Consider the following 17,455-nt stretch of genomic DNA (forward strand, 5'->3'; position numbering starts at 1 on the left):
TTTTTCTAATATCTAATCTGTGTCTTCTCCCATTTAGTTTCATCCCATTGCTTCTAGTCTTTCCTTGTGCAAATGAGAATAAAGATGATCCTTCTACAATGTGACAGCCCTTGACATATTTGTAGACAGCTATTAAGTCTCCTCTCAGTCTTCTTTTTTGCAAGCTAAACATTCCCAAATCCTGCAACCGTTCCTCATAGGACATGGTTTGCAGACCAGTCACCATTCTGGTCTCTCTTCTCTGAACTTGCTCCAGTTTGTCTATGTCTTTTTTAAAATGTGGTGCCCAAAACTGTACACAGTATTCCAGATGAGGTCTGACCAAAGAGGAGTAAAGACCGATAATGACTTCACGTGAATTCTTGTGGTTTGAGGGGTTGAATAATAAATGACACTCTGAATTAACTTTTAACGTTTTAAAAAAAAAACAAACAAAAAAAAAAACAAAAGCAAAATTTGCTGCAGTGCATTTCCCACTTCCAGGCTGATCTACAGTACAAATGTCACAATGCCAAGTTAATTCCGCATGTGTCAACCAGCTAAATCTGCAGGGGGTTGAATACTACTTGTAGGCACTGTATAGTATATGCAGAGCGTGTGACTACAGAGAGGAGCTGTGGATATATAGTATATACAGAGCGTTTGACTACAGAGGAGCTGTGGATATATAGTATATACAGAGCGTGTGACTACAGAGAGGAGCTGTGGATATATAGTGTATACAGAGCGTGTGACTACAGAGAGGAGCTGTGGATATATAGTATATACAGAGCGTGTGACTACAGAGGGGGAGCTATAGATATATAGTATATACAGAGCGTGTGACTACAGAGGGGGAGCTGTAGATATATAGTATATACAGAGAGGAGCTGTGGATATACAATATATACAGAGAGGAGCTGTGGATATATAGTATATATAGAGCATGTGACTACAGGGAGGAGCTGTGGATATATAGTATATACAGAGCGTGTGACTACAGAGGAGCTGTGGATATATAGTATATACAGAGCGTGTGACTACAGAGAGGAGCTGTGGATATATAGTGTATACAGAGCGTGTGACTACAGAGAGGAGCTGTGGATATATAGTGTATACAGAGCGTGTGACTACAGAGAGGAGCTGTGGATATATAGTATATACAGAGCGTGTGACTACAGAGAGGAGCTGTGGATATATAGTATATACAGAGCGTGTGACTACAGAGAGGAGCTGTGGATATATAGTATATACAGAGCGTGTGACTACAGAGAGGAGCTGTGGATATATAGTATATACAGAGCGTGTGACTACAGAGAGGAGCTGTGGATATATAGTATATACAGAGCGTGTGACTACAGAGAGGAGCTGTGGATATATAGTATATACAGAGCGTGTGACTACAGAGAGGAGCTGTGGATATATAGTATATACAGGGAGGAGCTGTGGATATATAGTATATACAGAGCGTGTGACTACAGAGAGGAGCTGTGGATATATAGTATATACAGAGCGTGTGACTACAGGGAGGAGCTGTGGATATATAGTATATACAGAGAGGAGCTGTGGATATATAGTATATACAGAGCGTGTGACTACAGAGAGGAGCTGTGGATATATAGTATATACAGAGCGTGTGACTACAGAGAGGAGCTGTGGATATATAGTATATACAGAGCGTGTGACTACAGAGAGGAGCTGTGGATATATAGTGTATACAGAGCGTGTGACTACAGAGAGGAGCTGTGGATATATAGTGTATACAGAGCGTGTGACTACAGAGAGGAGCTGTGGATATATAGTGTATACAGAGCGTGTGACTACAGAGAAGAGCTGTGGATATATAGTGTATACAGAGCGTGTGACTACAGAGAGGAGCTGTGGATATATAGTGTATACAGAGCGTGTGACTACAGAGAGGAGCTGTGGATATATAGTATATAAAGAGCGTGTGACTACAGAGAGGAGCTGTGGATATATAGTATATACAGAGCGTGTGACTACAGAGAGGAGCTGTGGATATATAGTATATACAGAGCGTGTGACTACAGAGAGGAGCTGTGGATATATAGTATATACAGAGCGTGTGACTACAGAGAGGAGCTGTGGATATATAGTATATACAGAGCGTGTGACTACAGAGAGGAGCTGTGGATATATAGTATATACAGGGAGGAGCTGTGGATATATAGTATATACAGAGCGTGTGACTACAGAGAGGAGCTGTGGATATATAGTATATACAGAGCGTGTGACTACAGGGAGCTGTGGATATATAGTATATACAGAGCGTGTGACTACAGAGAGGAGCTGTGGATATATAGTATATACAGAGCGTGTGACTACAGAGAGGAGCTGTGGATATATAGTATATACAGAGCGTGTGACTACAGAGAGGAGCTGTGGATATATAGTATATACAGAGCGTGTGACTACAGAGAGGAGCTGTGGATATATAGTGTATACAGAGCGTGTGACTACAGAGAGGAGCTGTGGATATATAGTGTATACAGAGCGTGTGACTACAGAGAGGAGCTGTGGATATATAGTATATAAAGAGCGTGTGACTACAGAGAGGAGCTGTGGATATATAGTATATACAGAGCGTGTGACTACAGAGAGGAGCTGTATATATATAGTATATACAGAGCGTGTGACTACAGAGGAGCTGTGGATATATAGTATATACAGAGTGTGTGACTACAGAGGAGCTGTGGATATATAGTATATACAGAACGTGTGACTACACAGGAGCTGTGGATATATAGTATATACAGAGCGTGTGACTACAGAGAGGAGCTGTGGATATATAGTATATACAGAGCGTGTGACTACAGAGAGGAGCTGTGGATATATAGTTTATACAGAGCGTGTGACTACAGAAGGGGAGCTGTGGATATATAGTATATACAGAGCGTGTGACTACAAAGAGGAGCTGTGGATATATAGTATATACAGAGAGGAGCTGTGGATATATAGTATATACAGAACGTGTGACTACACAGGAGCTGTGGATATATAGTATATACAGAGCGTGTGACTACAGAGAGGAGCTGTGGATATATAGTATATACAGAGCGTGTGACTACAGAGAGGAGCTGTGGATATATAGTATATACAGAGCGTGTGACTACAGAGAGGAGCTGTGGATATATAGTATATACAGAGTGTGTGACTACAGAGGAGCTGTGGATATATAGTATATACAGAACGTGTGACTACAGAGGAGCTGTGGATATATAGTATATACAGAGCGTGTGACTACAGAGAGGAGCTGTGGATATATAGTGTATACAGAGCGTGTGACTACAGAGGAGCTGTGGATATATAGTATATACAGAGCGTGTGACTACAGAGAGGAGCTGTAGATATATAGTATATACAGAGCGTGTGACTACAGAGAGGAGCTGTGGATATATAGTATATACAGAGCATGTGACTACAGAGAGGAGCTGTGGATATATAGTATATACAGAGTGTGTGACTACAGAGGAGCTGTGGATATATAGTATATACAGAACGTGTGACTACAGAGGAGCTGTGGATATATAGTATATACAGAGCGTGTGACTACAGAGAGGAGCTGTGGATATATAGTATATACAGAGCGTGTGACTACAGAAGGGGAGCTGTGGATATATAGTATATACAGAGCGTGTGACTACAAAGAGGAGCTGTGGATATATAGTATATACAGAGAGGAGCTGTGGATATATAGTATATACAGAGCGTGTGACTACAGAGAGGAGCTGTGGATATATAGTATATGCAGAGCGTGTGACTACAGAGAGGAGCTGTGGATATATAGTATATACAGAGCGTGTGACTACAGAGAGGAGTTGTGGATATATAGTATATACAGAGCGTGTGACTACAGAGAGGAGCTGTGGATATATAGTATATACAGAGCGTGTGACTACAGAAGGGGAGCTGTGGATATATAGTATATACAGAGCGTGTGACTACAAAGAGGAGCTGTGGATATATAGTATATACAAAGCGTGTGACTACAAAGAGGAGCTGTGGATATATAGTATATACAGAGAGGAGCTGTGGATATATAGTATATACAGAGCATGTGACTACAGAGTGGAGCTGTGGATATATAGTATATACAGAGCGTGTGACTACAGGGAGGAGCTGTGGATATATAGTATATACAGAGCGTGTGACTACAGAGGAGCTGTGGATATATAGTATATACAGAGCGTGTGACTACAGAGAGGAGCTGTGGATATATAGTATATACAGAGCGTGTGACTACAGAGGAGCTGTGGATATATAGTATATACAGAGCGTGTGACTATAGAGAGGAGCTGTAGATATATAGTATATACAGAGCGTGTGACTACAGAGAGGAGCTGTGGATATATAGTATATACAGAGCGTGTGACTACACAGAGGAGCTGTGGATATATAGTATATACAGAGTGTGTGACTACAGAGGAGCTGTGGATATATAGTATATACAGAGCGTGTGACTACAGAGAGGAGCTGTGGATATATAGTTTATACAGAGCGTGTGACTACAGAAGGGGAGCTGTGGATATATAGTTTATACAGAGCGTGTGACTACAGAAGAGGAGCTGTGGATATATAGTATATACAGAGCGTGTGACTACAGAGAGGAGCTGTGGATATATAGTATATGCAGAGCGTGTGACTACAGAGAGGAGCTGTGGATATATAGTATATACAGAGCGTGTGACTACAGAGAGGAGCTGTGGATATATAGTATATACAGAGCGTGTGACTACAGAGAGGAGCTGTGGATATATAGTATATACAGAGCGTGTGACTACAGAGAGGAGCTGTGGATATATAGTATATACAGAGCGTGTGACTACAGAGAGGAGCTGTGGATATATAGTATATACAGAGCGTGTGACTACAGAGAGGAGCTGTGGATATATAGTATATACAGAGCGTGTGACTACAGAGGGGAGCTGTGGATATATAGTATATACAGAGCGTGTGACTACAGAGAGGAGCTGTGGATATATAGTATATACAGAGCGTGTGACTACAGAGAGGAGCTGTGGATATATAGTATATGCAGAGCGTGTGACTACAGAGAGGAGCTGTGGATATATAGTATATACAGAGCGTGTGACTACAGAGAGGAGCTGTGGATATATAGTATATATAGAGCATGTGACTACAGGGAGGAGCTGTGGATATATACACTGCTCAAAAAACTAAAGGGACCCCTGAAATAACCCCTCCTAGATAAGATAAGATATACTTTATTTATCCCGGAGGAAATTGCGGTATCACAGCAGCAGAACACAGATCTCAAACATGACACATATGATAACATAACATTTGGAATGCTTTAGACATTGCTTTTCAGACATTTGTTAAACACCGCCATAGCTGTTGGAACAAACGATCTCCTGTATTTTTCCTTTTTACACCTTAGTTGTATTAGGCGATTGCTGAATGTGCTCTTCTGTTTCGCAAACAGTTCATAAAGCGGGTGTGTGTTGTTGCCCATTATAGCTCTGCACTTCTTCTTAATCCTATCCTCTACCACCTCTTCAAAAGTCCCAAGCTGTAGGCCCACCGTCGCGCTAGCCTTCTTTATAAGTTTGTTGAGCTTGTTGGCGTCAGCAACACGCACACTGTTACCCAGCAAATTATTGCCGCAAAGGTGGCACTAGCCACAATGGATTGGTAGAACACCTCAAGCATTTTGCCACACACATTAAAAGACCTTAACTTCCTTAGGAAGTACAATCTACTCATCCCCTTCTTGTAGACCTTCTCCATGTGGCACTTCCAGTCTAGCTTGCTATCCAGGTAAACCCCCAAATATTTGAAACTGTCCACCATCTCCACATCCTGACCGTCAATGGTAACAGGTAGGCATACCTTCTTGCACCTTCCATAGCTCATCACCAACTCCCTGGTTTTCTTAACATTTAGTTCTAGATGGTTAGCCTGGCACCATACTACAAAGTCCGCAACCACTCTTCTATATTCCTCTTCATCCTGGTCCTTCCCAATACCGCCAACTATCACAGAGTCATCCGAGTACTTCTGGAGGTGACAACGGTCTGATTTATACTGAAAGTCAGCTGTGTACAATGTAAAGAGGAATGGCGACAGCACTGTTCCCTGCGGGGCTCCGACACTGCTCAGTACACTATCTGATGTAGCCGTCCCCCACCTAACAAACTGTGGCCTATCCGACAGGTAGTCAATTATCCAATTCACAAGTCCCTCATCCACCGCCATTTTAATCAACTTTCCACGCAGTAAGAGTGGCTGTAATGTGTTGAACGCACTAGAGAAATCAAAGAACAAAGCACGCACTGTGGTTCCATCATTGTCCAAAAAGGAATGTACTGTTTGTAGCAGAGACGCTACAGCATCGTCCACCCCCAGTCCCTGCCGGTACGCAAACTGAAGAGCATCAGTATGCGCCATCACCCTCTGACACAAGTGAGCAAGTACTATTCTCTCCAAGGACTTCATCGCATGCGATGTTAAGGCCACCGGTCTATAGTCCCCCGGGGAAGCCGGGAAGGTAGTCTTGGGAACCGGCACCAGGCAGGAAGTCTTCCATAGCACTGGTACTCTCTTTGATTGTAAGCTCTGGTTAAAGAGATGCTGGAAGACAGTACACAACTCATTTGCACACACTCTGAGGACACGTGGACTGAGACCGTCAGGCCCTGCTGCTTTGCCAATGGCCAGCTTACTAAACTGGTCCCTCAGGTCATTTTTGGAGACCGAGAAATGATCTATTTCACCCCCTGTTAATTTAGCTAGTTGTTCCCCGGCCTCCTCCCCCTTCCCTGCTGCTACCGCACCTTTATTGCTGAATCTATTGAAGAACTCATTCATTTCATTAGCCATTCTAAGTCCACCACCCCCCTGCTCCGACCTTGCCTTAAACCCAGTCACTAGTTTCATTCCAGCCCACACCTCTCTGGAGCTTTTTTGTGCAAATTGATTTTCTAATTTAACTCTGAATGCCTCACGGGCAATCTTAATTTACCCCTTTAGGTCTCGCTGTATAATTTTCAATGCGTCCTTGTCCTTCCTTTTAAAAGCCAGTTTTTTCATGTTTAGTAAATGTTTCAACTCTTTTGTAATCCATGGCTTATTGTTTGCATAACACCGAATCTCTTGAACAGGAACTACAATGTCCATACAGAAGTTGATGTAATCAGTAACTCTGCCAGTAATCTCATTAACATCACAATTCTCTTTCATGGTACACAACACCTCCCAGTCTGTACAATCAAAGCAGTCTTGTAACGCCTCCTCTGCTGCTGGACACCACTTCCTTATCTTTTTAATTGTCACTGGTTGTTTGCGGACGTCTGGTTGGTAAGCAGGAGACAATAGTATGAGGTTGTGGTCAGATTTCCCCAGGGGGGGTAATGCAGCCGATGAATAAGCATTCTTAACATTAGCAAAGAGGAGAGCCAGTGTGTTGTTGTCCCGTGTAGGACATTTGACATATTGATAGAACTTTGGTATTGCAGATGAGATCTTTACTCGATTGAAATCCCCAGAAATTACAGTTAGAGAGTTTGGGTGTTTAGTCTGAAGCCGGGCCCTCACCCCTGACAACACATCCCCAGCAGCCTCTGGGTTCGCACATGGTGGTATATACATCACAACTACAATAACAAGAGTGAATTCTCTAGGCAGATAGTAAGGCCTGAGGCCCACTGCTAACAGTTCAATATTTGGGGAGCAATGTTTCTCCTTAACAGTTACATGCCCCTGATTGCACCATCTGTTGTTAATGTAGAGTATCACTCCTCCACCTTTTTTCTTGCCGCATCTAACTCTCTCTCTATCAGCCCGAACCATTTGAAACCCTGGTACCGAGACACATGAATCTGGGACCTCCTCATGCAGCCAGGTTTCTGTAAAGCACATGAGACTGCATTCCCTAAACTCCTTCTGGGTCTTACTCAGATGTGAATGAATGGAATCTTCTCATTGAATACTTTGTTCTGTACAAAGTTGAATGTGCTGACAACTAAATCACACAAAAATCATCAATGGAAATCACATTTATTAACCAATGGAGGCCTGGATTTGGAGTCACCCCCAAAATTAAAGTGGAAAAACCCACTACAGGCTGATCCAACTTTGATGTAATGTCCTTAAAACAAGTCACAATGAGGCTGAGTATTGTGTGTGGCCTCCACGTGCCTTTATGACCTCCCTACAACACCTGGGCATGCTCCTGATGAGGCTGAGTATTGTGTGTGGCCTCCACGTGCCTGTATGACCTCCCTACAACGCCTGGGCATGCTCCTGATGAGGCTGAGTATTGTGTGTGGCCTCCACGTGCCTGTATGACCTCCCTACAACGCCTGGGCATGCTCCTGATGAGGCTGAGTATTGTGTGTGACCTCCACGTGCCTGTATGACCTCCCTACAACGCCTGGGCATGCTCCTGATGAGGCTGAGTATTGTGTGTGGCCTCCACGTGCCTGTATGACCTCCCTACAACGCCTGGGCATGCTCCTGATGAGGCTGAGTATTGTGTGTGGCCTCCACGTGCCTGTATGACCTCCCTACAACGCCTGGGCATGCTCCTGATGAGGTTGCGGATGGTCTCCTGTGGGATCTCCTCCCAGACCTGGACTAAAGCATCCGCCAACTCCTGGACAGTCTGTGGTGCAACGTGACGTTGGTGGATGGAGTGAGACATGATGTCCCAGATGTGCTCAATCGGATTCAGGTCTGGGGAACGGGCGGGCCAGTCCATAGCTTCAATGCCTTCATCTTGCAGGAACTGCTGGCACACTCCAGCCACATGAGGTCTGGCATTGTCCTGCATTAGGAGGAACCCAGGGCCAACCGCACCAGCATATGGTCTCACAAGGGGTCTGAGGATCTCATCTCGGTACCTAATGGCAGTCAGGCTACCTCTGGCCCGCACATGGAGGGCTGTGCGGCCCTCCAAAGAAATGCCACCCCACACCATTACTGACCCACTGCCAAACCGGTCATGCTGAAGGATGTTGCAGGCAGCAGATCGCTCTCCACGGCGTCTCCAGACTCTGTCACATGTGCTCAGGGCGAACCTGCTTTCATCTGTGAAGAGCACAGGGCGCCAGTGGCGACTTTGCCAATCCTGGTGTTCTGTGGCAAATGCCAAGCGTCCTGCACGGTGTTGGGCTGTGAGCACAACCCCCTTCTGTGGACGTCGGGCCCTCATACCACCCTCATGGAGTCGGTTTCTAACCGTTTGTGCAGACACATGCACATTTGTGGCCTGCTGGAGGTCATTTTGCAGGGCTCTGGCAGTACTCCTCCTGTTCCTCCTTGCACAAAGGCGGAGGTAGCGGTCCTGCTGCTGGGTTGTTGCCCTCCACATCTCCTGGTGTACTGGCCTGTCTCCTGGTAGCGGCTCCAGCCTCTGGACGCTACGCTGACAGACACAGCAAACCTTCTTGCCACAGCTCTCATTGATGTGCCATCCTCGATGAGCTGCACTACCTGAGCAACTTCTGTGGGTTGTAGAGTCCGTCTCATGCTACCACGAGTGTGAAAGCACAACCAACATTCAAAAGTGACCAAAACATCAGCCAGAAAGCATTGGTACTGAGATGTGGTCTGTGGTCTCCACCTGCAGAACCACTCCTTTATTGAGGGGGTCTTGATAATTGCCAATAATTTCCATCTATTGTCTATTCCATTTGCACAACAGCATGTGAAAGTGATTGTCAGTCAGTGTTGCTTCCTAAGTGGACAGTTTGATTTCACAGAAGTTTCATTTACTTGGAGTTATATTCTGTTGTATAAGTGTCCCCTTTATTTTTTTGAGCAGTGTATAGAGTATATATAGAAAAGGGCCCCTGTGAAAGAACAATATATTGCTGCCCAATAGTTCATCATAATACAGAGTTCCACCAGCTTTGGAAGTGGTAGTGCCCCCCTTACCTCTTGGCCCCTGTGCGGCTGCACTGGTTGCACCAATGATGTGTCCACCTTTGAGTATAATCTATGGAGGTTGTTCATAAGTTATAGGTGGCCTTTCACAAACTGAGTGTTTTGGCATCCACTTGACAAAGGAGGATGAATTTGGAGAAATATAATAATCCGAGGGCATCATATGTTCTAGGGGGAGTTAAAATAGGAGAGAAGGATCTGGATGTACTTGTAGATCACAGACTAAATAACAGCATGACCTGTCAATCAGTAACGTCTAAGACGAGCAGGATATGGTCAGGTTTAATACATGGACTGGGGGGACAGGGATGTAATGCAACCACTATACAATATAGCACAAACTTATCTGGAATATGCAGCTCATTTCTGGGCACCAATTCATAAAAAAGAGGCAAAGAAGAGTCACAAAGATGATGAAGGGTATGATGGGTGATCTTCGCTATAAGGGAAGACTAAAAGAATTACAATTATTGAGTCTTGGGAAGAGACATCTAAGGGATGACATGATGAAGTACATGAATAACCCATACAAAAAGTGTGGTCAAAAGCTGTATAATGTGAAACCCCCTCAAAAGTCAAAAGAACAATCCCTCCAGCTGGAAAAAGAAAGGTTCAACCCCCAGAGGATACAAGGCCTCTTAACCATAAGAACTATTAAATCTGTGGAACAGTCACAGTGAGAACCAGAGAAGCTTTCAAAAAAGGCTTTGATGCCTTTTATTTTTCGTAGAAGAAAATAAAAAAAATTCTGTAAATGTGTAAAGTCCTTTTCTAGATATTTGGTCCAGTGGACAGACCCTTGGGTTCAGGGGAGAAAGATTGGCTCTTCTGGGGCGGCCTGGATCATGCATTGTGGTTGTACATATAACCCATCCTTTTATCCTTTTTCATCCCTTGGTTGAGCTTGATGGACATTTGTCTTTTTTCAACTCTATTAAAGAAGGTGGACACTACTTGGACAACCCCTGCTCATCCCCGATAAAGCGTATATTCTCCTCCCATGCCGGCGCCGTTCCAGCTGTGTCAGCACTCGCGTTCCCGGGTGCAGGGCTCACGTGTCATAACAACCACACAAGAGACCCCGGAACGTGAGTGCTGCCGGAACGTGAGTGCTGACAGCGATGGAAAGGCGCCGGCACGGGAGGGGAGTATGAGCTTTTTTTTTATCGGATCCAAGCCTGGGTTATGAGAAGGGGTTGTCCAAGTAATGGAAAACCCATTTAACTATCATAGCAGACCGTTCTGTGAGACTGAGCCCCATGGGTCAGACATGTCACCCACCGACTCCTTTGTTAAGCCAATGTATACCATTCATATATGCTGTTCGTATACTTGGCTATGATTTCAGTATGGTAGAATTGTTTTGAGATGCTTTGAATATATGTGGTTGAGTTATCAAACCTCTCTTCTCTCTGCAGGTGCGCGGTGGATAACAGAGTGACCCGCGTGGCCTGGCTGAACCGCAGCACCATTTTATACACCGGCAATAACAAGTGGTCCATAGACCCCCGGGTAGTACTTGTAGCCAACACCAAGACCCAGTACAGCATTGAGATCCAGAATGTGGGCGTTTATGACGAGGGACCCTATACCTGCTCCATACAGACAGACAATCACCCCAAAACCTCCCGTGTGCACCTCATTGTACAAGGTAAGTGTCACAACCATCAGGTCAGTCTTGGACGCCGGCCACTGGTCAGTCTGGGTTTGGGCATTGGATCGTTTCTTTCTCCTGAGAATTGTATTTTTTTATAAGCTCTATAATTGGAGAAACGGCAGCGTCCTGCAGGATGAGGTTGGGTGCTGTTCACACAGGTCTCTGAAACTTTCATATTAGGAAGAGAAATTCTAGTAAGAATCTGCCCATCGTGATCATTCATGAGGGAGTCTCAGTATGTTCGGGTTGTGCAGGCAGTGATTGTGGCACTGGCCATTGTACCGGAGAAGAGCAGGAACCGAATATTCCTACAGTACCGTGGCCTGACGAGCTTATACGGCAGCCCGGTAAGAGAGTGCGGCATTGTCTCTCTGCCATCTGATGGTGGACTCCTAACTCCATGATGGCCACGATTTTCTGCATGTTCGATGATGTTTACAGGCATGAATTGCTTTATCTTCCCCAATATTGAGTCTAAAAACACCTCGAAAATCCTGGAACGACAACCCTTAGAATATTTCACGTGCCCTCTGAAAATCGGCCGCAATCTGTGTGCAGAGGCCACGTATGGATTATAATAGTGTCGAGAGCAGCGCTCCCCACTATTGGCCCTGGTGCCCATGAAGACCCCAGTCAGACACCTGCGACCATTGTGTTACGGCCGAGTCCTCGGAGATTCACGTCCTACAGAGAAACTGAACGTCGCCAGCAGCTGAGAGTTGTAGTGTTGATGGATACAAACAGGGTCAGGTTCTTGTATCCTGGATTTCGGGGGAACTTCCACAGATACTAAAAATGTAAAAATGATCCCCAGGAAGTGAGCATGACCCTCTACCTGATCCTCATCAGCAGGAAAATGGTCCTGATCAACCAGTCAGCTGCTTTCACGGCTCCTTTGCCTGAAGTCACACTTCATAGTCGCCATCAGTCAAGCAGGAGGCAGAGGCGCTGGGCTGGGAGTAGAGTTGGAGTGACAGAGGCTTCAGATCTACCATAGCTCTTCAGCCTCATTTCCATATCAAACAGGGATTTCTCATGAACTGGGGAAGCGACTGGCCATGTAAAGAGCTTGCTGGACTTGTTTCGGAAGAGCTACGTGCACAGAAATAATTTGGGGTGGGTAATCCTGCGGACAGATTCTATTCAATTTAAAGAGTCCGATGACACTGATCCGTCTGATCCCGCAGAGGAGGTCACATTGAGTCGCTACTTATTGGGGAGACGTGGAACAGGTCAGAGGACGCCATATTGCAGAGAACCATGTGAGAGGAGCGGTTCTCCCCAATGACGGGGGGGATTTGGGTGAGAGCTGAGCCTTTCTCCCGCAGACGTGGGGTCTCGGTTATAGCTGACATTGATCACTTCACAGGGAGACGCTGAAAGCTGGTGAACTCGCACAACATTATGAAAGGGCCATTAAGGGATCAAGTGTGGTATTGATGAGGCCTTCAGGTTCTCGCAGTGTCAGGACATTCTGGAGGCGTGTGGAGGGTCACGGGTATATGGACCCCCTCTCTGTGCTCATACAGTCTATCAATACCGACTCTGGTCACCTCTGCCAGGAACCCTAATTCATGGGCAATGTCTGCCGGCCAAGGTGAGACCGATGTCAGTAAGTTTCCCTGCTCCCGATGAGCAGAACCCGTTCGATACTCTGATCAGACATAGATAGATCTTACGTTTCCAGGAGGAGTTACAGAGGAATGGCTAAGGCAGAAGAAATGCTCCAGACTTGCTATTTCACGGGAATGCAATCATGTCAGAGCAACGGAGGAGCCGCTACAAGGAGAAATTGCCACCATGTTTTTTTTCTTTTTATTTCGGTCTCGGTGACCTAAAAAAAACAAACATCCAATGAATACATTTCTCTGAAAATAAATGAACGCAGTCTGGTCCCCAAACGTACAGTCCATAATGGATCCAGACTCGGGCTCGCGACCATCCTCCATGCGCCTGGGGTTTATCCACTAATGGGGGGGAAAGTTATCGGACCCCTGATCATGTGAACCTGTGAGAAAAACAAGGTGAAACCACTGAGAAGAAAGCAGCTGTGAAGAAGCAGCTATTGGCCAGTCCAGTGGGGGTCTACACTAGATCACGGCCCTAAGGTTGTAGGTCTCAGCAGCTATTGGCCAATCCAGTGGGAATCTACACTAGATCACGGCCCTAAGGTTGTAGGACGCGCACCTCTGCCCCACACAGACGTACACTGGCCGGCTTCCTGTAAGACTTCTCCTAGCCAGGCTCCTCGGGAGCAATGACAAATGACTAAAGCAATTCAGAAATGCTGATCTTATAAATGTTTTGATCAGATGTCCGAGGGTCCAGTCAATGAGACCATTCTTAGGCTACGACGTCTATCTGGATCACATAGATGTCCTCTCACTGGGCAGCCGCTGATCAGTCCGCTCTCTCTCATCAGGATGGAAGGCTTAGGCATTGAAGAGTGGAGGGATGAAGGGACCATGAACTCTAAGTTGTACATATCATATACACACACACACACATTACATGTACTATATGTACAATATTACCAAGTACCGAAGAGGAATTCCACCCAAGAAGGTTAAGCGACACAGGAACCTACCACACAAGGAAATAGAGCTCCAGTGCCATGAATGGGAGGACTTACACACATGCCCTTCCCCTGCGGAGCAGTATACATAACTTCACATGTATAGATGCTTCAGACGAATAATAAAGAGGCTTACCTTACAGGATATAAAAAGTGTCACAAGTTTATATCGCGACAAAGAGGAGCCAGAGGACCGCAGCGCCTGAGTTCAAGTACTCCTACATTGAATAGAAGCACTTCTCCCTCTTATTAAATGGTGCTAGTGACGCGCCCCCTGGGACATATTCCTTTTTGAGGGGAATACCCGGCACCGGATCAGATGGGGGGGGGGTTGTAGTCTCCGAGCGGCTGTGACCCGGTCCCGTGCCCAGGGCGTCAAGCTCAGTGTGATGTGGCAGTTCTACAGATGTTATTAAGAGTTCTTTTGTGTCGACTACGCCACCCGTTGTGATGCGGTCACTGTGGCCGCCGCTGCAGCAGGGTCCGCTGAGGCTGATGGTGGGTGCGCAGCTTGGTGAAATAACCCCCAACGGGAGGGGTATAGCCTCAGAGGGGACAGGCGCAGAGGATGGGGGTTGTGGTGGTGTAGTGCAGACGGCAGTGAAGACAGAGTCGGGTTGTGCAGTTAAGGGTGTTTACTTACTGCAGATGTTGTACTGGTCACTCCAGCTGCTAGTGACCACCCGAGCCGTGCTGCGTCCACCAGGTCCTGGATCCAGCCAACCCCCAAACAAGTCCGGAGCGTGGCCCTGAGCTCTCCCTTTGTCCTTTCTTCAGCCGTCCCCACCAGTGATCCACCTAGGTCCAGCTCCCTCGGGCCTTCTGTTGGGACACCCTTGGCCCTGGGTTCCCTGACCCTTCATGTGGTGTGCCTTCGGGGTGAATATGGTGGGTGACCGTGACAGACACTGCCCACGGTCTCCGGTCTCTGGCTGGGGATTGTTTTTACCCCCACCAGTTTGGGTTCCGGTACCCTTTTGCTGACTCCTCACCCGGTGCTCTGATTTGGGTTCTTGGGTCCCTTCTCTTCTGTGCTCTGGGTCTTTCTCTTTTCTCCTCTCTCACTCTGGGTCTTGGTCTTTCTTCTCTCCTCTCCTAACTTGTTTTCTGCAGCTGATCCTCTCTGCATCTGACTCTCTGCGTCTGACCCTGATTCTAGTTGGTGCCCACCTTATATACCCCTCTATGTGTGAGCTCAGGTGACCAGCACCCAATGAGCTCCTAACTTTACCCAGGCTGCTCCCCCTATCTGCCCCTACACTACTTGGGATGTACCACCCCCCTCCCACTCCAGCCAGGAACAGACTCGGTCGTACCTGCACATTTCTAAGTGGGAGTACCGTCGGTCTGCTCCTCGGAAATGGGATGTGTGTAGTGCATGCAGCCTACCGAGCTCAGTCCCACACTCCATCCTTACCCGGGAGTAGAATATCACACCTCTGGGTTGAGGTGCAATACCCCTGTAGCAGCCAAATCCTCAGGGTGCTACACTAGCTTCTTTCAGCAAAAAAAAAAAAAAAAAGATTATTATTCAGCAGTGCAGGAGTTAAACTGCTCAGCTTGGAGTCTCTGAAGCTTCCTTCTTGGAAGTTCCCAGCTGTGCAGCATCAGCCACTCCCCTCTCATATATAGTCTCTGCTCTGGGAATCTGAATTGCCAGTGTTAAGTCTTATAGTGCCTGGTGATGAGTGGAGGATTTGGTGTTCGGTTGAGAAATTTAAGGAGAGTTTTCTGTGACTATTGCTTGGAGTTTTGGTTGTGTGCGTAGTCCCTTCCTCTTCTTTTTTTGTTTACCTTCCTAATCCCTCCAGTATATTACCTCTGCTGTCTGTGAGTGCATATTTTGTATGTTTGGTATTTTCATTTATCCCTGTATGTCCTTTCCTTGTTTGTCTTTGTGTATGTAGATACACTATTCCTCCCTACTTCCCTGGGTGGGGGAGGGGACAGATAAGGGCTGATTCAGGAGAACAGCAAGGTACGTGGCCCCAGCATCTTCGCCATCTGATGTAACCAGGGGAACAGGGATAGCTAGGTTGGTTGCCCCTAGTGCAGGGACAGGGAAGGAGCCCCTGGTCCCAGGTATTCTCACAACAGAATTGTGACAAAAAATCTACGCACCTGTGACGACGCAGCTTTTCTTCTTAATGATGCCAGACAAATTCAGTAAGCCAGGAGCCATATGCTTTTATCGTTATATTGACTTTTGCATTGGTGTTCTACTCTGGTTGATTAACACAGACTATTGTTTGAATAATCCTGAATGTTGACACTTGAATTGAGATGTCCTGTAACTTATTGTCTGCAAATCTTGCAAGATAGATACATGGAGCAATACTGTGATAATATGCTGGTGATTATGTATTATACCAAACCATGCAAGTTGATAACATGCTTAAACAATGAGTCATGAGCCCCTTCCACCTTGATCCCGGACCCTTGACCTGTAAATGATGGCTGCAAGGGCAACTGTGATCTATAAAAAAAAAGGGGTCTCTGCCTTCATTCTGGTTCATTCTACAGCATGTCAGCTTACGGACTTCGGCCCAAGCTGAAGGACTATAGATCGGCTCCATTGACCATTGCAAAACCCTCAGAGACGTCTTGAAGAATCGAGGTCGGGACAATCAGGCCACCTGGTCCCAGACTTCACTGCTCTCTGCTAGTTTCCTAAGCTTGTCGTTACCTTCTCTCTTTGGGGGCCAGCCAAAAGTGGGGTGCCACTGGTGGGGGTAGTCGGCCCTTGAAGCCCCGAAATCGCAGCTACTCTATTCTCGGCGGGCCAGCTGAAGGGTAAGACTTTGTGTCAGGGATTCCTCAGTGACGACACCGGGGAGATCACGCAATATCTCGCCGTTGCCGTCACGCTGTCAGTATTTTGTCCGGAATCGCGAGCACACGATCCAGACTACTCACTCCTTAGGTATCGGCAAGCGACCAAAGAGCGTATAGCATCACAGCTCTGGGTTCCAAAGCATGGAATAGTATTTATGCCCTCCGTATGGTCACGGTCAGCTTCACGATAGCCCGATTATTAATATTCTCTGACACCACCGGCCGAGTTTGAAATATAATACAGGCCTGGCCGGACGCCTGCGTTTTGGTAGCGTATATGGCTTTGGGGAAGGGAACGATTACAGAACAAAAGAAACAGAACTAGTACATTTTCTATTTCATCCAAAAGGGAGGCAGTGTTTAGGAAAAATATATACAAGGATGTTACAAAGGAGACATTAAAATACATACGCAGTTACATAAATAAAACAGGATAAAAGGAGGAACTTACACTATAAACATCGCTGTGACGATTCAAT

The 17,455-nt window shown here is 46.1% G+C and overlaps 1 protein-coding gene across 2 annotated transcripts in view; it reads left to right on the forward strand.

Moving 5' to 3' along the window:
• Window positions 1-17,455, forward strand: part of LOC141172872 (opioid-binding protein/cell adhesion molecule homolog) — a 218,955-nt gene that overhangs the window by 172,428 nt on the left and 29,072 nt on the right. For both annotated transcript variants that reach the window (XM_073657494.1, XM_073657495.1), the window contains exon 2: window positions 11,328-11,560. In XM_073657494.1, the coding sequence (XP_073513595.1) occupies window positions 11,328-11,560 (233 nt within the window). The remainder of the gene's footprint in view (window positions 1-11,327; window positions 11,561-17,455) is intronic.

This window comes from Phyllobates terribilis, unplaced genomic scaffold (genome assembly GCF_046119375.1).
Source record: "Phyllobates terribilis strain yellow unplaced genomic scaffold, ASM4611937v1 Scaffold_12__6_contigs__length_324123572, whole genome shotgun sequence".
NCBI classification, from domain to species: domain Eukaryota; kingdom Metazoa; phylum Chordata; class Amphibia; order Anura; family Dendrobatidae; genus Phyllobates; species Phyllobates terribilis.